At 51.0% G+C, this 21,079-nt stretch overlaps 2 protein-coding genes and 1 non-coding gene across 5 annotated transcripts in view; 2 read left to right on the top strand and 1 right to left on the bottom strand.

Moving 5' to 3' along the window:
• Nucleotides 1-243: 243 nt before the first annotated feature.
• Nucleotides 244-20,721, top strand: spag17 (sperm associated antigen 17). 3 transcript variants are annotated; one of them, XM_062447448.1, is made up of 46 exons: nucleotides 244-485; nucleotides 5,420-5,560; nucleotides 5,775-5,834; nucleotides 5,955-6,086; nucleotides 6,865-7,042; nucleotides 7,210-7,383; nucleotides 7,471-7,637; nucleotides 7,843-8,001; nucleotides 8,087-8,141; nucleotides 8,230-8,351; nucleotides 8,438-8,575; nucleotides 8,892-9,005; nucleotides 9,099-9,252; nucleotides 9,664-9,849; nucleotides 10,038-10,150; nucleotides 10,219-10,370; nucleotides 10,469-10,596; nucleotides 10,696-10,766; nucleotides 11,023-11,262; nucleotides 11,337-11,451; nucleotides 11,533-11,640; nucleotides 11,764-11,898; nucleotides 12,026-12,144; nucleotides 12,374-12,485; nucleotides 12,583-12,749; nucleotides 13,022-13,154; nucleotides 13,300-13,502; nucleotides 13,688-13,990; nucleotides 14,111-14,332; nucleotides 14,440-14,582; nucleotides 14,707-14,837; nucleotides 14,917-15,050; nucleotides 15,231-15,413; nucleotides 16,195-16,308; nucleotides 16,406-16,448; nucleotides 16,561-16,657; nucleotides 16,797-16,844; nucleotides 16,928-17,015; nucleotides 17,743-17,836; nucleotides 17,960-18,052; nucleotides 18,250-18,404; nucleotides 18,540-18,718; nucleotides 18,840-18,900; nucleotides 18,981-19,143; nucleotides 19,301-19,457; nucleotides 19,537-20,721. In XM_062447448.1, the coding sequence occupies exons 1-46, from the start codon at nucleotides 381-383 to the stop codon at nucleotides 19,538-19,540; spliced, it is 6,093 nt and encodes a 2,030-aa protein (XP_062303432.1). In that variant the 5' UTR covers nucleotides 244-380; the 3' UTR covers nucleotides 19,541-20,721. The 3 variants fall into 3 exon arrangements, with proteins under 3 accessions (XP_062303432.1, XP_062303431.1, XP_062303433.1); XM_062447447.1 differs by having other exon boundaries at nucleotides 8,227-8,351; XM_062447449.1 differs by lacking the exons at nucleotides 16,561-16,657; nucleotides 17,960-18,052; nucleotides 18,250-18,404; ... (3 more) ...; nucleotides 19,301-19,457; nucleotides 19,537-20,721 and having other exon boundaries at nucleotides 8,227-8,351.
• LOC134007982 (U2 spliceosomal RNA) lies at nucleotides 3,815-4,005 on the top strand. The gene has a single exon (XR_009928094.1). It is a non-coding gene; the product is annotated as a U2 spliceosomal RNA (small nuclear RNA).
• LOC134007887 (dystrophin-like) overlaps nucleotides 19,590-21,079 on the bottom strand; it is a 56,729-nt gene continuing 55,239 nt past the window's right edge. The window contains 1 exon segment of the mRNA XM_062447605.1: nucleotides 19,590-20,929. Coding sequence (XP_062303589.1) covers nucleotides 20,832-20,929 — 98 coding nt within the window. The 3' untranslated portion in view covers nucleotides 19,590-20,831.

Below are 21,079 nucleotides of genomic sequence, written 5' to 3'. Positions count from 1 at the left end.
GCCAGTCTAGGTTTTAAAACTGGGGGTGCAAAGGGTAGTGATAGCTTACAAAAAACATGATCAAAATGTATAGTAGATCTTAATCTTTGATCTTAAAGAATTGTAAGGTTTTTTACATTAATTTGAAGAAGTAAATGTTTTCATCCCAACAGTAGGGGGTGCAAATGCACCCGCGGTAAAATCGCCTAAGCTCACAGGAGAGGTTGCTAACGGCAACCGGAGCGTCTGGAGTCAGTACACAAACTATCACTGCTACTAGTGCTATCCCGCTAGCTAGTAAACTTTTAAATTTACAAGCAACTTGGAGGTTTGAGACGATTGGTTTTTATAGATAAGGTCATGTCATTTGCATACAGGTAAATAGCTAGGTGGTCTTGAAAATGGCACCTAAGAGAGTCAAAAGCGGCACAGTCTCCACCCCTGCTGCAACGACTGTTGGAAACAAGGCGTGGGACGCTGGCCTCACTTCTGCACAGTTTGACGAGGTAAGTACCTCTAAAAACATTTTATTTTATAAAGCGACTTTCAAAACCGGGGTTTCAAGGTGGGTCCGTGTACCTGGAGGCCATTGGTTTTTCTATTTTGCAACCCGTGTTGACAAACGAAAAAATAGGGCCGTACAGTAATCGTTTTGCCACTTTACTGGTAACTCAAACACACATTTACGTTTAACGGCTTGTTTTGGTTTGTATCGTTGTTGTTGTTTTGGAATAATGAAATAACCATAGAACACAAATGGTATAACGAGCCATTAATCGTTGGTTTGATTATTCCATATCCTTTATGCTGGTATCTGCAAGAAAAAAGAAAAATAGGCTCATAATATCGTTTTGTCTATTTCGGATGTCAGATCCAGACTACTGTATGGGGAAATACTTATTGCTTGGTTTCCGTTGTTTAGTTTTATTTTGGAATAACCATATAACACAAATGGTATGAAGGACCATTTACTCGTTTGTTTGATCGTCCATATTATGCATGCTGGCACAGGTGAAAAAGAGAGAGGGGGAGAGACGTGTAATGATTGGAGGTGTTATTACTTTCGAACACCAGAGAGCAGCTATTTATTTGTATGATATTGACAACATGTTCTTTAGTAGAAGACACACACACACCAAGCTGGAAGTACATGTTAACCGAGTTTTCTAGTTACTTGGTTAATAAATAATGATCTTTGATGAATATAAGTTTTTTAACAGCCTATAACGGATGAAAAAACAACCAACCAGGAACCTCTAATGGCCAAAACAAGTCCTTTTTGTAGAAAATATTTTTTAAACCTTTAGAAACGTTGTTACTACAGCCCCACCAAGAATTGTGTTAGCCCCACCATGAAACAAGTAAGGGAGTTAGATTAACTGACTAAAGTTCGGGAGGAAGATAGCGCACCAAGACTCTTCCTCTACTCCAATCAAGCAAATCGCAAAACTCAACTTCATACGCATCAGCCTAGCGAAAGCACGGAAGAATGCGACCAAACTCCCCGTATCAATTACGAGGTTTGTATAAAGTGTCTTCCGTTGCGCTGCTCTGAGGAGGGGGTCGAGGGACCAGCAGACGCTCTCGGCCTCTGCTTTTTCGTGTGTGCCAGTATGCAAAATAACAATCTAACAACAGATTAACAAGTCGTTGTCCAGAATTTTCAGCACTTATTGACAGACGCAAAATAACGCTTTTTGGAACTCAAATCCACATTTAAGTGTAGTCTAACGACTTGTTTTTTTGTAGTTTCGCTTTATTGGGGAATAATTTAATAACTATATTACACACATGTTACAAATGTGAAAAAATGTGTCTAAAGTTCAATCCAATGACATCCGACGAGGCAAGGAAAATACAAGGAATGAAATACAGGCTAACATGGGACCTGCACAGCACAGCAATACAAGAGATCCACAAACCTTCTCACCTCCCAACCCCCCAGTACGCTCAAGTTTTGCACCTCATTAACATTTCTCAGGTATGCGCAGGTCAACACATTGTATTGGATTTGTCCTTTTGCAAGTGGAACATGTCTTTTGCAAGTGGCACTGTCTTTGGGTGGATATTTTGTCGTCTGAAAACTTCCCTCACGAACGGACCGAATAGGCCTATATATAGCCTACAACAATACTGATATGTGGATCAAATGCATTTTGTACATTTGACGCCTTGCAGGATGTTTTGTTTGAGCTGTGGGATCATTGCCCCGAACGACGTTGTCGTTTTGTCCGCATGCAACCCTTCAAACTGAGTATGTTTAATGGTAGGCTAAGACAACTCCTGTTGCAAGTCGTATAGATGACATGTTTTCCATGTCTGCCAAATTGATTAGCCTCGAAGTTTTGGTTATTTAGCTTGCCTTGTGGCAAATCACGTCAAAAATGTAGTTTGAAGTCAGACCGATGTGCTGTGAATTGTCTGACTTGTAAAATAAAATACATAGGCTACTTTCATTGTATCTGTCCTCTTCGCTAGAATACACTGCCTTCTGTGGAATATGCAAATAGCACATTTGGGAGTTTAATTTAGGAGTTGTAGTGGAAGTGCATTGACAGGGTGAAAGGGAAAGGCTCTCACTACAGCGCATTGATCCAAGTCATTCGGAAAGAGCGCTTGTTGTTTTTGTTAACAAATGCGTGACAATGTATGTGGTTAACGTGTGTTAATGTTTACAGTCATGTCAGCTATAGTCAGGACATTCGTTTCTGTGAGTTTCGCTGAAGTTGTAGGACACTTGGCCTGTTAACGTAGTGGCCTGTATGTGTTCCAGGCCTGGTAGCAGGCCTACACCCTATTACCTAACGACTCGGTGCGCAATGTGTCACGGCAAATGTATCCCGCATTGGCTTAAAGAAGACACATTGAGAGGTAGTAGTTAGTTGGCATGTAGAGTTAGGAAGGCCTACGTTTATTTATTTTCTTGCTACCTGGCTGTTTGGTCACGGGGCCTTTCAAATAGGCCCTAGAACCACGTCTTGAGATGCGAGTTGCCGACCCAGCCAGCTGACGTCGAACTGCAAGCTAGCATAGGGCCTACATGTTTTCGCAAATTACGGTCGAATAGAAATGAACTGTCGTCTTTAAGGCCAACTCTCTCAAATGTTAATATATAGTGCGCAACTGTACCTCGCCCGCTATTAACTCAATACCACGCGTTTGCTTATTACCATCGACTTTGTTAGCAGTTTAAATGGCTGATCATGATGCGCAGCTTCAAAACACGCCTCTGCATGATGGTTCACTAGTTATCCTCCTGACCGTGTGTGTCAAATTCAAGGCAACTTGTAGGTAACCAAAGTTGATGGCCAAAATGCATATCCACCCATGTTGGTTATGGTTAACAGCGTAACGGACCGGTCTTCTGTTGGGAAGCCCGATGCTGTGGCTGCTGCTGTTCTATATGATGCCCAGCAGATGGCAGGGTTTTGTCGTAGCCAGAGTCCGCTGTTCGCATGGCGGTTGTTTGTTCTTCCGTGAGCTACCATAACAGTCTTCAAATAGGCTACCACGAAAATACGAAATATTTCACCAGTACATAATGTACATGTTATTGACTGGCTGTTTCTCGGAAGAGTATCTTAACTGCTATTGTTTTCGATAGTTTACTCTTTCATTTCCAATTGGAGGGCCGTGTATCACGTGACAGCTACTTCACGTTAGTTTTCAAAGACGACACGTTGATTAAAGCTATTTTCCTTTGTTAATGATGTGTTATTTTTTTTAAACTCAGTTTAGTTTCATACGGATTATGTAGCTCATTAGTACAATCGTGACGCCGTATATTAATATGACGTTCCTGGAAATGACTCCGGTCCCTCGAGGGCCAACCGGTATCGCTTCTCGGCCTTTTGGCTAAGATCAAGTGTAGTATCTGTTCTTATCAGTTTAATATCTGATACGTCCCCTACCCGGGGACCATATATTAAATTGATTTTTGGAACAGGGAGATGGAATAGGGGCTTGCTCCGTCCACTCCACGCATCGACTTGGTATTGCAGTACCTCCAAGAACGGTGCACTTCCCCTCCTGGGGAAAACAAACGGTCTAAAATAATGTGTTACACACCGCAGCGGGTTAAGGAATGTTAGTGTGTAGATCACATATTTCACGTAAGGCAGTCATGCCAAACTATCTGATTTGCTCACACTACAAACATAGAGCCATAGAGAGAAATGCCTCTTCTGAAATGGGTTTTCCCTGAATACGGAAGTCCAACCACTGTCAGGAAGGCTCTGTGGTCCTCTCATCTCCATTTGGCGACTGGTGTGTTGGTACTGCAAGCTCTCTCCACCACAGCCAAGAAAACACGGACTGAGCTGGCTCCTCAAGTCAACCTGGCAGAAATACTAACGTTTCTGCTGTCAGTTTAACCCAGGGCCGTAATCATAATATATTGGTGGGGATACATCCTGCCCCCCCCCCCCCCACGTGTGAATTTCAATGTGAATATATACATACACAATAGAATAAACTCCCTTGCTTGTTTCATGGTGGGGCTAACACAATTCTTGGTGGGGCTGTAGTAACAATGTTTCTAAAGGTTTAAAAAATATTTTCTACAAAAAGGACTTGTTTTGGCCATTAGAGGTTCATGGTTGGTTGTTTTTTTCATCCGTTATAGGCTGTTAAAAAAACGTATATTCATCAAAGATCATTATTTATTAACCAAGTAACTAGCAAACTCGGTTAACATGTACTTCCAGCTTGGTGTGTGTCTCTTCTACTAAAGAACATGTTGTCAATATCATACAAATAAATAGCTGCTCTCTGGTGTTCGAAAGTAATAACACCTCCAATCATTACACGTCTCTCCCCCTCTCTCTTTTTCACCTGTGCCAGCATGCATAATATGGACGATCAAACAAACGAGTAAATGGTCCTTCATACCATTTGTGTTATATGGTTATTCCAAAATAAAACAAAACAACGGAAACCAAGCAATAAGTATTTCCCCATACAGTAGTCTGGATCTGACATCTGAAATAGACAAAACGATATTATGAGCCTATTTTTATTTTTTCTTGCAGATACCAGCATAAAGGATATGGAATAATCAAACCAACGATTAATGGCTCGTTATACCATTTGTGTTATGGTTATTTCATTATTCCAAAACAACAACAACGATACAACCCAAAACAAGCCCAAAACAAATAAAATGGGAGTAGAAGAAGCAAAACAGAAAAAATACAATATACAGCATAGAATAAAGATAGGCCTTGTGATAATGAGTCTAATTAGCTAGCTCTTGTTATATTAACTTTAATTTGGAGATAACAGGTAGCAAAGTTCTTGCGGTTGCTGCGTTATTTGCTTGTCAGCTTCCAGGAAGGAACACCCAAATATCAACTTGATGACCCCCCGAATCATAATGATATTATAATTGAGTTTATATAAGTACTGTACTGCTTAGTTAGAAATTGTGTTGTGTGGTTAGGAATCGTGGCGGGCCAGTATTTCTCTAGTGGTGGGGGAGCGTCTGGAGGATGAGGAGCTCATTTCAGCTCTCCAGCTGGCGATGCTGCAGCCCACCCGCCGGCTCTTCAGCCTGGTGTCCAGAGAGAACACCCTAGAGAAGGTAGCTAGCTGGTTGGGTTAGCAATGACTACAGAATATCCATTACAGTGTATTAATACCTACTATCTAGCAACAACACTGTATTTGGGTGGAAACAGTCAAACTTTACCAACACTAAAAGAGCTGTATAAAAGAATCTCTGGTAGGTGTGTGTCAGAGCTGGGGACAGTTCTGGCCACCGTTGGAACACTCAGTGACATAGTCCCATCCAATAGATCCACGAGCTGGGCAATCCAAAAGCCAAGAAGACCAAGGATTCCCCCATGTTCTGGGAGGTAGGTCTACCTGCTGCTACAATGGATGGTGATGGGAACCTCCCAAGATGGTTGCCAGTCTCCCGGAAGACGTGCAGTATGGTTTGACAAGCGTGTGCGTGTGTGGATGCGTGTGTGTAGGTGCTGGAGGCTGCCAAGGCCTTGCTGGACGCAGGGGAGGAGCTGCCGGGTGATCTTCTGGGGAAGGTGCTGAAGTTCCAGCTGCTGGGAGTGAAGACCAGCGACCAGCAGAGGAGAGCCGCCGAGCAGAAGGTAATCCATAACCAGGAATCAGATCCCGAGGGGTTATCAATAATCCCATCAGTCATCTTTTTCTTCGCACTAATCACTGTTACGCCGTTAAGCTGTCAGTCCTTGTCCTTGATTATGTACTGCCCTTACTCTGCAAGACCTCTGCCAAATGAATACAAGTAAATGTAGAGCAGTGGCCTTCACTATGTTTTCCGTGAGAGCCACAATGATAGGACAAAGTCAATAGGAGAGCCACTTTTACTGCAAAGTGTCAAAAGATACATCCAGTCATAAATAGCATGTCTGTCTGCTTATCAATCTGTCATCCCTGAACATGGGGGGGGGGGGATCACTCTTTACCATTTACCAGTCTGTTTGTAACAGAGTTGTAATTTGTAACAGACACATTTTGTGACAAAAAAGCAGGGTCACCTTAATGCTGGGATGAGCGGAAGCATGCGTGCATTTCCTTTACTTTCTTCATGTTGTATTTGTAGCTTGTAGCTTATATACGGCCTGACTCCATTTTCAGTCCGTCTATAACACTATATATATGAGCTGGAAATAACCGTAGCTAAGCTAGCGTTGTTGTTATAATGTGCGTATGAAGTGCCAGGTTGAGCCGGTCTCGAATGTAGAGGGTCAAATGTAGAGGATCGTGGAATCAGTCAGATGGAGAGGGTGAGACTACTTTCTGTAGACGTCAACAATAGGAACGTACTTTTGTGGTGGAGCTGGTCTCTCTCCCTCTTGCCTTCCCCGCTCTCTCCTTACCCCCTCTCCTGACTCTCTCCCCCAGGCTACAGACGACAAGGCTAAGAATAAGGCCGGCGTCGCCCCACCCACCAAGGACAAGGGGCCAGTGAAGCCTCCTGCCAAGGGGGGCGAGGGGAAGAAGGCCCCCGAGCCCAGCGCCCCGTCCAAGGAGACCAATCTCAAACGCAGGGGGGAGGAGGACGAGACCAACAAGTACACAGGTGGGGGGGACGGGGGACGGGGGGGGGGAGAAGGCAATCCTGGGGGGACCCAACACTGGTCTGGCTGTACACCACAAGGCTGTTAGCCTGCCATATAACACGTGTCTGTGTGTGTAATTGTGGTCGTGCGTGCGTGTGTGATCATGGTGGTGTGTGTGTGAGTGTAGATGATGAGCCAGATGATGGGCCACAGCACTACATCTTGGTGGTGGGCTTCCACCAGGCTCAGCTCCCTGCCGTGCTGGACTCCATGGGCGTGCACGTGGCCAACGTCATCAGGCTGTCCTCGGGGAAGACCCACACCCCTGATCCAGGGTCCGGGTACCCACTCCTGGATGAGGGTAAGACTCGCCTGGGTCCCCCTGACCGGAGGAGGCTGTATGACTGACTGACTGTGTGCACGTGTGTGTGTGTGTGTGTGTGTGTAGAGGTTGGACTACGGAGGAGGCAGAGGGATCTGGAGCTGTTCTGGGCTCAGCTGGAGGCGGTGCTGGACTCTGGCCCCGCCCTCTCTAAGTTGTGGGACGTGGCCAGGCTGAGCTACACGGCCAATCAGACGCTGCCGTCTCTGGACAGGGACAGCGCTGAGGCTCGGGTGGGCACCCCTCCACCTCTACACTTCCTCTAACCTTTCTCTCTATCATCGATCACCTCTCTATCCTCTCTGTCTATCCTCTGTCGTTCTCTGTCGTTCTCTGTCTCTCTCGCTCTCTCGCTCTCTCGCTCTCTCTCTCTCTTTCTGTATCAGTGTCTCTTATCACTCATTCTGACTCTCTGTCGCTCTGTGTGTGTGTGTCCAGCTGGCTTTGGGCCAGTGTGTGTTTGAGGGGCTGGTGTGTGTGATCTATGACAGTCTGGACTGGAGGAGGCAGCACCAGCACTACCTCAGCAGCATGAGGCTGCTGCAGGTGCCCTCCATCGTCAGAGCCCCGTTAGCCCGCCAGGAGAGCCCTGTGGAGGTACACACACACACTCACACACCTTCAAATGCACACACACACACCACACACACACTGGTATGTCATGTTTTATATTTGTGTGCAGGCTGCCCAGACCCCCACACCTCAGACCCCTGGGTCTAAGAAGAAGTCTGTTCCAGGTACACCCCCAAAAACACACCCATGCACACTTACACACCCATGCACACTGACACCCCCTCTGACCCCTCCCCCCACTCCCCCCAGCAGAGTCAGAGCCCTCCCCCCTGCTGATGACGGAGGTGGACATGCGTTTCTATAGCGACCTGCTGGAGCAGATCCCCCCTGAGGCAAGCTCGGTGCCCCTCATCCTGCACTGCATGCTGGAGCAGGTGAGAGATCACACGACCCCTGGACGACCCCTGGACGACCCCCGTCTGTGTGACCCTCCTGTGTGACCTCTGTCCCGTGTGTGCAGGTGGTGGTGAGCGAGGAGACGTCTCCGCCCCTCAGTGGGTCTGATACGGAGCAGAGGGCCGAGGGCCTGGACCCCAGACTGGCCTCCCACATGCTGGCTACCGTCCTGGCCCTGGCCCGGCCCAGCGACGACCACACGGTAGCAGTCAGGCCCCGCAGGGCCCACATTCACTCTGTGTCGTGTTTGGAAGAAAGTCGGATCACTTGGTTTGGGCAGGTTTAGAGTTTGGAATAACCAAGTTTAGGATACTAGAAAATAGAAGAGCAAAATAGTAAGATGCACCCCAACCCCCTTATTATCAATACATTTTTTGGCTCAAAAGTACAAACTTTCAATTCACCCACTCCCCCCATGAGGAATTTCGGTAAAAAAAATGTTTTTTCTTGTTTATTTTGTGTGTGTTGTTGATTGTTGATTTCTAAAGATGCTGATGATCTTGCTCCTGGTACTGTAGAGGCTGCAGGAGGAGTTAGGAGTGCAGCCGAGCATTCAGCAGAGCACGGACTCTCAGCGCCCCATGATGTTCAACAGCCATGACTACAGGGCCCTCAGACTGCAACTGCTGCCTGTCAGTACAGCACACACATACACACATCGACATGTACACATTTGTAAGCCACGGTAGCCTGTGCTCATGCCAGAGTTGCGTTGGTCTTGTCAGGTGTGTAAAGGGTTCGAGGCGATGCAGATAGAGGCAGACGTGATGAGGAGGTCTCCAGTGACATCACTGCTCAACCTTCCTGCCTCCTCCTCCTCTTCCTCCTCCTCCAGCCACCAAGCCAGGACCCATCAGTTAATCCACCACTGTACCGATGGTGAGACCTCTCCACTCTGCTGTATGGACGCTGGCGTGAGTCTGTCACCATCTCTCGCCTCCTAGACGTGTCTCTCCCCAGTTCCAGTCCAACCCCTAGTCTCTCCCCAGTTCCAGTCCAACCCCTAGTCTCTCCCCAGTGCCAGTCCAACCCCTAGTCTCTCCCCAGTGCCAGTCCAACCCCTAGTCTCTCCCCAGTGCCAGTCCAACCCCTAGTCTCTCCCCAGTGCCAGTCCAACCCCTAGTCTCTCCCCAGTGCCAGCCCAACCCCTAGCCCAGTCAGTCACTCTCAGATTCAGCAGCCCTCTACAGGAAGGAGCCTTGACGTCTCAGACAGAGATGAAGCCATGCCATCACGGTGTCCGGCTGCTGTATGTGTTGTGCTGTGTCTGAGCCCGGCTGTGTCCTCCAGGCTCCCTGAGGTGGGCTGAGGTGGAGCGTGGGCTCCGTCGGGGTGTCCTGGAGGGCATGCCTCTGACCCAGCTGGACCAGGAGGGGGTCCTGGCCTGCACCCGACCCCCAGAGCCCGTCCTCATTCCCTGGGACGAACCCGAGGCCTTCGCCAAGCACCTCCACAGGCTCAGGGCCGACACACAGGGTGTGTGGTTTGTGTGCGGAGTTCCGGGTGTGGGTCTGTGACCTGTGTTTGTGTGTGACATGCGTGTGTGTCTGTGACGTGTGTGTGTGTGACATGCGTGTCTGTGACCTGTGTGGGTGTGTGTGTCATACGTGTGTGTGTCATACGTGTGTGTGTGAGGTGTGTGATGTGCTGCTCCTGTCCCGCAGGTGAGAAGTGTGACCCTGAGCAGCTGAGTGCAGCAGACATCCAGAAGAGCAGACTCAGATCTCTAAGGGACTGGAACTACACCGAACACCACCCTGCCCACGTCCTCCCTCAGGTGAGTGTGTGGTGTGCTGTGGTGTGTGTGTGTGTGTCCAGGCGTGTGATTGGCTGTTCTCTCTCCAGGTCCTCCAGGTTGCCTCGGAGACGTACCGCTGCATGGACACATTCCGCAGCCGTGACGACACTGTGTACATCATCTGCCATAATCCCATGAGCCCCCAGCGGCAGTGCAAGGAATTGTGGGACGTGGCCCTCCACACTGATGTTGGGTTCAGGTAATGATGTCACTGAGGAGCACAGAACTGCCTCTACGTCTCTCTACACTACTTCTAACTGATAAGTGACAGTCAGACATCACTTCCTGTTGTGGCAGGAAGTACTTGGAGCATGTGGCGGACTCAATCTCTGATTGGACAAAAGAGGAGGAGGTCAAGTGGTTGGCGGCGGAGGTGGAGCGAGAGCACTCCACCACAGGGTCTGCAGATCTCCGATCATACTCAAGTAAGAAGAGACAGACCGCAACAATACAATACAACAAATAAGTATGTATATATGTCTTGATATATTACCGTACGTAACAGCCTTTTTGGTGTGTTGCAGTCTCTCCAACCAAGTCCCCTGTTCTAGCGGAAGCTGTTAGTGAGCAGTACATCAGAGAAGGCTCCCTCAAAGTTAGTCTGTCTCCTCCTGTCTGTGTGTCTCCATGCCTCCATCTTTGGCTCTTTCTCTCCATTTCTGTCTCTCCTTCTTTCTGTTTCTGTTTTCTCTTTCTCAATCTCTCTCTGGGGTATCTCTTAAGGGATGGCTTGGATTTATTTGATTTGATCCGAAACATCTGTAACTTCATATGAGATCTAAAAAGAATTGTAGTCTGATGTTTGTGTGTGTGTGTGTGTGTGTGTGTGTGTGGGGGGGGGGGGCGTGCAGGCCTGGAAGCTGGAGCAGGAGAGGCTGAAGGAAGAGGAGCAGATGTCCAGGTCCAAGAAGGAGGAGAAGGGGAAGGGGCAGGCGAAGGGAGCGGAGCGGGCCGACTCCTCCAAGGACAAGAAGAAGACCCCTTCGGTCGCCAAGAAGAGCCGCGAGGACGTGAGCAAGACCCCCGACACGCCTGCAGCGCCGCCCCCTGCTGACCAGGCAGGGGAACTACAGGCCGAAGATGCCTTCGCTGTGAGTGTTGGCTGCACACACACACACACATGCGTGCGTGTGTGTTCTGATTCTGTGTGTGTGTGTGCGTGTAGGGCTTCACCGGCTACAGCATGGAGGGAAACCTGATCCAGGTGTCTGGCCAGGTGCAGTCCCTGTTCCCCTCAGATGGAGGAAGCATCCAGGTGGAGAGCATCAAATATATCCAGGGTAGGTGCGCACACACACTCACACACACACTCACACGTGCCCTGCTGTACTGTTAGTCACAGTACCGGTGCTCTCTTCCAGGGTCTTCTCTCCTCAAGGTGTGTGTGATGAAAGACCAGCATTGCTTCTACACACACATCTGTCAGCCCTACAGAGGCCAGGAGGAGCCTGGTGCCAGAGAGCCAGGAGGTAGGTGGACGTCCCTCATCCTTCCGGATCCTTCCTCCCTCCCTCCCTTTCTTCTTTCCATCCATCTTCTCTGCCTCAGCACGGCCCACTATGACCTCTGAACTGAACTCTTCCCCCCCCTAGACTCCTCCCCGCGGAACAGGCCAACCAATCAGAGTGTGACAACAGGCTTGTTCTCGGCTGTGCTGGCCAGTGGCGTCCACTTGTCCTACAGTCACTATGGAGACACAGGAGAACACACAGCTTCAACCTTGACATGTGTGTGGTGGTCGTTCTGGGCTGGGTTGATGTTCATGTATAATGTACGTGTATGGGGGGGGGTGGGTGGTGTGTACATTTAATCCTGTGAGAGATTGGGTTTGCGTGTGCTTGCGTTGACCTCTAGGTGATCTGAGTGTTGGGCCTAGCTTGGAGGGACACCCTCCCCCAGCCTCCTCCCCCCTCCCCTCCTCCTCCTCCCACACCAAAGAGGGCGGGGTCAGACCTGAGGACCAGGCTAGTCAGGTGACTCCCACACACACACACACACACAACCCACGAATCACACAGGAGCTCTCAGTTAACGTATGGAAACACCATCATGTACTGTACACGGTGCATGACAAACGAGTTTCTCTCGAATCTTTTACATGCATCTTTTCTTTGTGTTTCTGTCTCACCTCTCTTGCCCATGGCACTGTTTTTCTCCCTCTCCATTTCTCCCCCCTCCCCTCCCCTCCTGTCTCTCTCCCAGCCAGCAGACAGTAAGAGCCCCCCCCTCCCTGCAGCCTGCCCCCCCTTCCAGGGCCTGACTCTGTCCACCCCCAGTGGTCTACTGCTGCAGGTCCTCAGAGAGGGCACAGATGGTCAGACACGCTCACACACAAGATCCCACGCGTGGCTACAACTGTCATTACATGTGTAATATTGTGTGTTAAATAATGTGTGTGTGTGTGTGTGCAGGTGTGCCCCCCTCAGAGCAGGGTGTGTTGCTGAGGCAGAGCTTCCCCCTCCGTGGGGGCGGGGGTGGGGTAGCCCTCCAGCCTGACCCCTCCCTCACCAGCGAGCTGTCCCGAGTCATCACTCCTCAGGGAGCTGTGGTCAAGTACATGAGGGATGGCTCCACCCAGGTACTGCTGCGCACACACACACACACACACACACACACACTCTACTGGTACTGCTGCACACCTGCTTTATCACAACCTGCTGCTCAGATTCAAACCAGATGATATCTAGTGTATCTGAGCTTAACAGGCTTCCTGAGTGGCTTCATCCACAAACACAGGTTACTGGATGTGTCAGCAGACTAGGAAACACACACACACACACACACTTCCACACACACACACACACACACACACACACACACACACTCATAGTCCACTCTGCCCCCCCCCAGGTGTTGTTCGCAGATGGCTCAGTCAGCAGCAGCTCAGACTCCGGCCCAGTGTTCCCCCTCGCCCCGGAGATGCTCTCCAGGGAGGAGGAGCCAGCCAAGGACCCCGCCCCCAAGAACACCAAAGACAAGAAAGGTGGGCGGAGCTAAGCAGTCAGTGGAAGAAACCATGCTGTCTTGATACAGCCCTGTCTCATATGTGTGTGTATCTGTGTTGGCGTGTGTGTGGTTGTCTATGTGTGTGTGTGTGTGAATGCGTGCGTGTGTGTGTGTGTGTGTAGGGAAGCTGAGCTCTAAACAGACTGTGGGATCAGAGCAGGGGGAGCTGGAGTCCAGAGTGGACATGCGTAGCTCCGCCCACAGCCACAGTGGCTGCTGGGTAACGACCACGCCCTCCGGCCTCAGAGTGGCCACGCGGGGTCACACTGTAATCTACGCCCCCCCCAAGCTGGCCTACCGTGCCACCGACCCCATCACCCAGACGGTGAGACCCCACCCTGGGAGACCCCACCCTGGGAGACCCCACCCTGGGAGACCCCACCCTGGGAGACCCCACCCTGGGCCTGGATACACCTGTGTGCTGGGATAGCTGACAAGGTGATCTTCAAATTTGGTCTTCCATGCTTGTGTGTTTTTCTTGATGTGTGTGTGTGTTTCGGTGTGTACCAGATGGTGGTGACCAGGGAGGACCAGGTTCTGACCGTGGTGGAGCCAGACGGCTCTGTGACCGTGGAACACGCCGACGGAACCAGGATCAGCACCCTCTACCAGCAGAGGGCGCTGGCGCCCCCGCACGCACCCCGGCCCCAGAGGGAGTGCGAGCGGGCGGAGAGCGCGCGGGAGCGAGACAAGGTGTTGATGGTGGAGAAGGAGGGCTTTGCGTCAGTGGTTGTGTTCCCCGAGGAACGCTCCAGCAACATCTTCCTGGCAGACGGGACCGTCGTCACCGCCACGCACACCGGAGCTTACCAGGTAGGAGCGTGTGGGTTCTAGAATGTTCTGGGCACGGCTCTGTAGCACGGCCGTTCCAGATGTTCCAGGTGTGGTTCCGTGTCGCGGCCGTTCCAGATGTTCTAGGCTTGTGTGTTCCAGGTGTTTCCCTCTCACGGGGGTCTGCTGGTCATTAAGGAGGATGGATCCTGTGTGTACACGTCTGACTCGGCCCCCCGCCCCACTCTGACCTCTGACCCCGCTCGTGACCCTGCCCTGACCTCCCAGTGGCGGAGCCCCCGCGACCAACCAGGAAGCTACCTGATGAGCCACACCGCTGACATCCTGTGTGAGGTGGTGGACCCAGAGGGGAACCTGTTCCAGGTACGACAGCCAGGGAGCAGGACAGACTAGCAGGAACCTGGTCTGACACATGGAGTCTTCATCATGCTGGTTTGGTGTGGTCGTGTTGTGTGTGTGTGTGTGTGCAGGTGATGGTCGACGGTCAGTGCCCAGTGGTGATCTCCAGTCCAGTGGAGACCTCAGTGGAGGAAGAGAAGGAGGAGGAGGAGAGCCAAGAGGAAGAGAGAGAGTTGACTGATCGTGTGATCGGACGTAAACAACACCTTCCTAGGTGATGTTCCTCAGCTCAGCTCCTCCACAGTGTAGGACTCTGAGCTCGTGGACTTATTCACAGCCAAGTATTTGTGTTTGCTCATTGTAGAATGGTGCTTTGTGTGTGTGTGTGTGTTTGTCAGGTTGTTCATGGTCCATGAGGATGGCTCTGGGACTGAGCTGTTGCATTTCCAGGCTGTGGAGGATGTCCTGGACCAGGCCTACTCTGACCCCAGCATCGCCCTGCTGGAGGAGCCTCTAGCAGACCTGGAGGGTACACACACGCGCGCGCACACACACACACCTTTGTGTGCAGGACTATAACGTGTGGGTGTGTGTGTGTGCGCATGTAGGAGTGGTGGCTATAACCATGCTGAAACCCTGCCACCAGAGTGTGTGGTCCAGCTGGCTGATGCACAAACAGAACCAGGACATTCTGCCTCCCAACCTCAAGTCACGGAGCTGGGACAACTTCCCTAGCACAGAGGTACTCCACAACACACCACCACCTGCCCCTCTCACACAATCACACACACATATACACACACACATATATACACACACACATATATATATAGGCATATTTAGATGTAAATGATGTTATCAGATTGTGACATCAGGACCAGCTGTCACACAACCCCCCCCCCCGCCCCCTCTCTCTTTGTAGAGGAAGACTCCAGGTCCTGTGTTTGGGACGTCTCTGGGTCGGGGGCTGAGTCTGGGAGGGACCCTGTGTTCCCGGGCCCACCCCCCACCGCTCAGCTGCCCCGACGCCCTGGAGGTCCGACAGCTGCTCCGCTACCGGCCTGTCAGCCTCCGCCTCCGCTGCGCTCTGGAAACACGCCTACAGGTAGGAGGGGGGTGGGGGGGGGGGGGGGGGGTTGGCTGACCGTGTGGTTGTGGTAGTGCTGTTTGATGCTGTGATCGTATGGTTGAGGTAGTGTAAGCTGGGGCCGTGTGGTTGAGGTGGTGTAAGCTGGGACCGTGTGGTTGAGGTAGTGTAAGCTGGGGCCGTGTGGTTGAGGTGGTGTAAGCTGGGACCGTGTGGTTGAGGTGGTGTAAGCTGGGACCGTGTGGTTGAGGTGGTGTAAGCTGGGGCCGTGTGGTTGAGGTAGTGTAAGCTGGGGCCGTGTGGTTGAGGTGGTGTAAGCTGGGACCGTGTGGTTGAGGTGGTGTAAGCTGGGACCGTGTGGTTGAGGTGGTGTAAGCTGGGGCCGTGTGGTTGAGGTAGTGTAAGCTGGGACCGTGTGGTTGAGGTAGTGTAAGCTGGGACCGTGTGGTTGAGGTGGTGTAAGCTGGGGCCGTGTGGTTGAGGTGGTGTAAGCTGGGACCGTGTGGTTGAGGTGGTGTAAGCTGGGGCCGTGTGGTTGAGGTGGTGTAAGCTGGGACCGTGTGGTTGAGGTGGTGTAAGCTGGGACCGTGTGGTTGAGGTGGTGTAAGCTGGGACCGTGTGGTTGAGGTGGTGTAAGCTGGGACCGTGTGGTTGAGGTGGTGTAAGCTGGGACCGTGTGGTTGAGGTGGTGTAAGCTGGGGCCGTGTGGTTGAGGTGGTGTAAGCTGGGGCCGTGTGGTTGAGGTGGTGTAAGCTGGGGCCGTGTGGTTGAGGTGGTGTAAGCTGGGGCCGTGTTGCAGGGCTACATGCAGCAGGTGATCCAGAAGGAGCTGCTGTCTGAGGAGATGCTGCTGAAGGACCCTCGCTCTGAGGAGGAGAAGATCCGCTCCAGCCACCTGCTCAAGCTGCTCCTGGTCAGCACACACGCAGACACGTGCGCACACACACACACGCACACGCGCACACAGGGGTCTGAAAAGGTCCACTGAGGTAGTTGTTGTCTGTCTCCAGTCTCTTCCAGATTCTGAGGAGCCCAGCATGAACAAGAGGGCAGGTATGACTCCAGCTGCCCCTCTCAGCTCTCCTCAAAAACAAGAAGCCTTTTGGACCCTGTTGATAAATACATGATTATTTTTGTGTGTGTGTGTGTGTGTGTGTGTGTGTAGTGGACACAGCTGCCCTGTACTGTCAGGCCGTGTCTTCTGACCAGCAGAGGGATGCAGCTGCTGTTGTCTCCAACACCTCACACACAGACACTGACAGGTCTGACCACAGCATCACACACACACACCTCTCTTTCCATCAACTAGAAGGTGTAGGATTCAGTTCAACATCCTTGTCCCCATCTGACCTCACCCTTTCTCCCCTCCCCTCCCCTCTCCTCTCCTCTGTCTCTATACAGTGAGTGTAAACACAGTTCTCTGTGGCCCAGCAGGATACAGCAGTACAGGTACACCTACCTGCCTACCTACCTACCTGCCCCAGTGGCTGCATGTCTGTCTGCATATGTGATGCCAGTGATGTGTGTCCCAGACAGGAGCTGGCTGAGGACAAGCTGCAGAGAGAAGCTCTGAGGAACAGGATCATCCCTCCCTACTTCCACCCTGACTCCTCCCTGGAGGTCAGACACACACCTACCCTACACACACCTACTACACACACACATACCCTACACACACCTACTACACACACACACCTACTACACACACACGCCTACCCTACACACACCTACTACACACACACATACCCTACACACACCTACTACACACACCCTACCCTACACACACCTACTACACACACACTTACCTTACACATGCCTACTACACACACACACCTACCCTACACACACCTACTACACACACACTTACCTTACACATGCCTACTACACACACACACACCTACCCTACACACACCTACTACACACACGCCTACCCTACACACACCTACTACACACACACTTACCTTACACATACCTACTACACACACCTACCCTACACACACCTACTACACACACACTTACCTTACACATACCTACTACACAAACACACACCTACTACACACACACAAACCTACTACACACACACACCTACCCTACACACACACACCTACCCTACACACACACACCTACCCTACACATACCTACTACACACACACATACCTACTACACACACACACCTACCTTACACACACACACCTACCCTACACATACCTACTATACACCCAAACCTACTCTACTTACACCCCTACTCTACACACACAGACATACCCAACAACACACATCTAACCCTGTTAGCTGTTACCCAGCCCTGACTCCACCACCTCCACTCCCACCCCCTCCTCTCCTCCAGGCTCCAGACATGGCAGCCCTGTCCAGGGACCTGCCCCCCTTCCCCCAGACCGTCCAATCAGACAGCCTCCTCAGGGATGCCCCCCAGGAGAATGGTAACGCCTCCTCCATACTTCACCTCAACATGAAGACCTCTAGAACTCCAAACATGTTCTAACCCTTTCGACATGCTCCCAGCTCTGTGTGTGTGTGTTAATAGTTTGTGTTGTTCTCTGCAGCCCAGCGGCCTTTGAATCCGACGCCTTCTCATGCAGCAGGAAGTGACTCGACATCGGTCGAGAGACCCACCAATCCCACGCCTCAGACGCCAGGTCGGTCCCGCCCACTAGAACGCACCCTAACTGTACAGCAGTGAACACGCCTCCACGTATAGCACTGTTCTGTATTCAGATAGCAGACACTTTTTATCCTATGCAACCTACAGTACAGGGGGAATTCTAACGTGCAACCTCTTGATTTGTGCTCTAACCACTGAGCTATACCCTGTGTGCTGTGTGTGTGTGTGTAGGGGACGGAGGTGGTGCTGGCTGGTCAGAGCGGAGGTCAGAGAGTCGTAGGAGGTCTGGCCTCCAGGTGGACGTAGCAGGTCAGCCCAGGACGAGGCCGGTCAGACTCCCAGCCTCCATCCTCAGCTCCAAACCACACAGCCGGCCCAACCACCAGGTACTGCACACACACACACGCATACACATGCACGCACACATGCACACACACAAACTCACCCATACATATGCAGCACACACATGCGCGCCCACACAACCGCCCCCCCCCCCCCCCTCCCAACCTGTGTTTCTCCAGTTCCTGTCTGTGGAGGAGCCAGTGAGGAGGAAAGTGAGGACTGTGTCTGTGATTGGCCAGCAGGCCGCCCAGCGAGGGTTCGAGCTCCTCCCCTCAGAGGTGTCTTTCGGCTCTCTGAGGGAGGGGTCCACCTACGCTGTTACCGTGGTGATGAGGAACGTGGGCGTGGACACCTGCAGGTGAGACTGACACATGGTTACCACACAAGGTTGTCGTTTCTAGAGTCATTGATGATTGTGGTTGTGTGCGTGTGTGCGTGTGTGCGTGTGTGCGTGTGTGCGCGTGCGCGTGTGCTTCCAGGTTTACTGTGAAACAGCCTCCTCCCTCCACTGGCCTTAGAGTGACTTATAGCCCTGGACCTGTGAGTTCTTCTCTACCGTGTCAAACACACTCCCAGCACAGGCCACAGACAGCCTTCCCTAACCCTGTGTGTGTGTGTAGGTGGCCGCAGGTATGAAGGTGGATCTCCTGGTGCAGCTGTTTGCCATGGCGGCAGGGCAGGAGGGTGGAGGGCAGGAGGAGAGACGGGAAGGAGAGGTCCAGCTCTCCCAGAGCCTCCTCATTCACACCGAGACAGAGACGCTGCATCTGGCCGTCTCTGCCAATATCCTAACACACTGTCTCCACCTCCCTCTCTTTCTCCCCCATCTAATATGCTGTTCTCCTCTGCTACAGTCTAAAGGAGACCTGCCCACCTCTCTCTCTCTCTCTCCTCTCTGCTGTTAGCAATGATGGTTCTCTTCCTTAACCCCCCTCTTCACCCATCCTGCCTGGGAGCCTGTATGACAGGCAGGTTTCGGACCATACCATTTCACTCCACACAGGGGGGTCCAGGGTCCATCTGCTCTCCTCCACTCCCCCCATCAGACGAGGAGTGGTCCTTCCTCTCCGAACGGCCCCGCCCACCACCGCCGCACGGTCAGTTCACACACACACACACACACACACAAACCAGGTCTCTGTGTTTCTGAAGCTGGTCTCTTCCTGTACCTGTCAGGTGATCTGTGAGCCAGTGAAATCCAGGAAGTACAGAAGACTCCTAGACTCCAGTACAAGTCAACTCAACTGCGTGCTTTATTGATATACACAGTAAAGCCTGTTATGATACAATAGTAAGGCATATATCTGGTGGAGTCTGATATGTTGTGGAAAAACAAAAAACAAATGAGTTATTGAGAAAGCAATGGACGACAATGTAACTCAAGCGTTAGAAATGAATATGAATAATTATAAGAGGGTAACAACCAGATAAAACGATAAAATAATAATCTCTTTGATCATGCTTTCCCAGCATAGCACACAAGACTGTTGTCATGACGACACTACAGAATCACGCAGAGTACCTTGAGGTGGGCACACGTTAAATAAAGTGTGTGCGTGCACACATGCAGTCACTTGTGGCGCCACACACCCACAGCAACACAACTAAAACAAACACCATCATCAGCGGCACACAGATGAAGATGGACTGTTTCCAGGACAACAGTAATGTGCATTGGGGCTGTCAGTAGTCTGTCTGGTCAGTAGTGTCGGGGAGGGGGGTGGCAGGACGGCGTTACCGAGCGTGCTGGAGGGTTCATCCAGGTCAGATTAGGGGAGTAGTGTCATCTGAAACACTCCAGTCCTGGAAGTGATTACATTCATAAAAGATTCTACCTTAGTCTGCCCCGCCCTCCTCTAAGCCCCGCCCCTGCCCATACGGGAGTGACAGGCTAGTTCTGCCAGATGTGCAGTGATAGACTAACAAATGGATGGATGGCTGATGGATGGATAAAAACATGGAAGTGGATTAGCCAGAAAGTAAAAGCTATAATGTTATGTGGATAAATCATACCTCCCCACACACACACACGTACGTACAGGCACACGACGCTAAAAGGGTACAGGGTGTCTGCATGGCCTTTACAGTAGTATATATTCTGTGGTTATAAACGTTTTTGTAATACAAAGCACCCTTATAGTTACAATCTCTCTTTTCCATACAAAGATCCGAAATGCCTTGTCCATTACAAAGAAATGGCAAATACATCCACAGGACAAACACGCACACACACACACGTACATACATACTGGTTTCTTTTCTTTTTTATACAATTGCATAGAAGTTTAAAAACCTGCGTCTGTTAATAAAACAATTTCAAGACTTAGGAAACTACTGAAATCTTCACGTCTCTAACCGTGATCCTTCACAAAAATAGATGAATATTCTCTTTGTAAACTTGTCCAATCCAGTTGTTTTGACTAGAAAAGCATGCGGTGGGGTGTGGGGCTGGAGGGGGCAAGGGCGGCGTGCTATTGGGTGTCCTGCTCGTCTGTCATCACGTTGACCAATGACTCCATGGCACGGCCCAGGTCATCGGCCATGTGGAACAGACTGCCCACGCCCACACCTGGAACAGAGGAGCGAGGGTTTACACACACAAACTTTTACACAAGCTGTATAACTATTAGTACTATGTAGGAACAAACATGTATGTACAGGAGAGGAAGAGAGAAACGGAGGAAAGAGGAAGGATGAGTGAGAGGAGGAAGGCTGGAGG

Source organism: Osmerus eperlanus, chromosome 21, assembly GCF_963692335.1.
Source record: "Osmerus eperlanus chromosome 21, fOsmEpe2.1, whole genome shotgun sequence".
NCBI classification, from domain to species: domain Eukaryota; kingdom Metazoa; phylum Chordata; class Actinopteri; order Osmeriformes; family Osmeridae; genus Osmerus; species Osmerus eperlanus.
The sequence above is the reverse complement of the archived record's forward strand: the minus strand, read 5'-3'. Positions and strand labels throughout refer to the sequence as shown.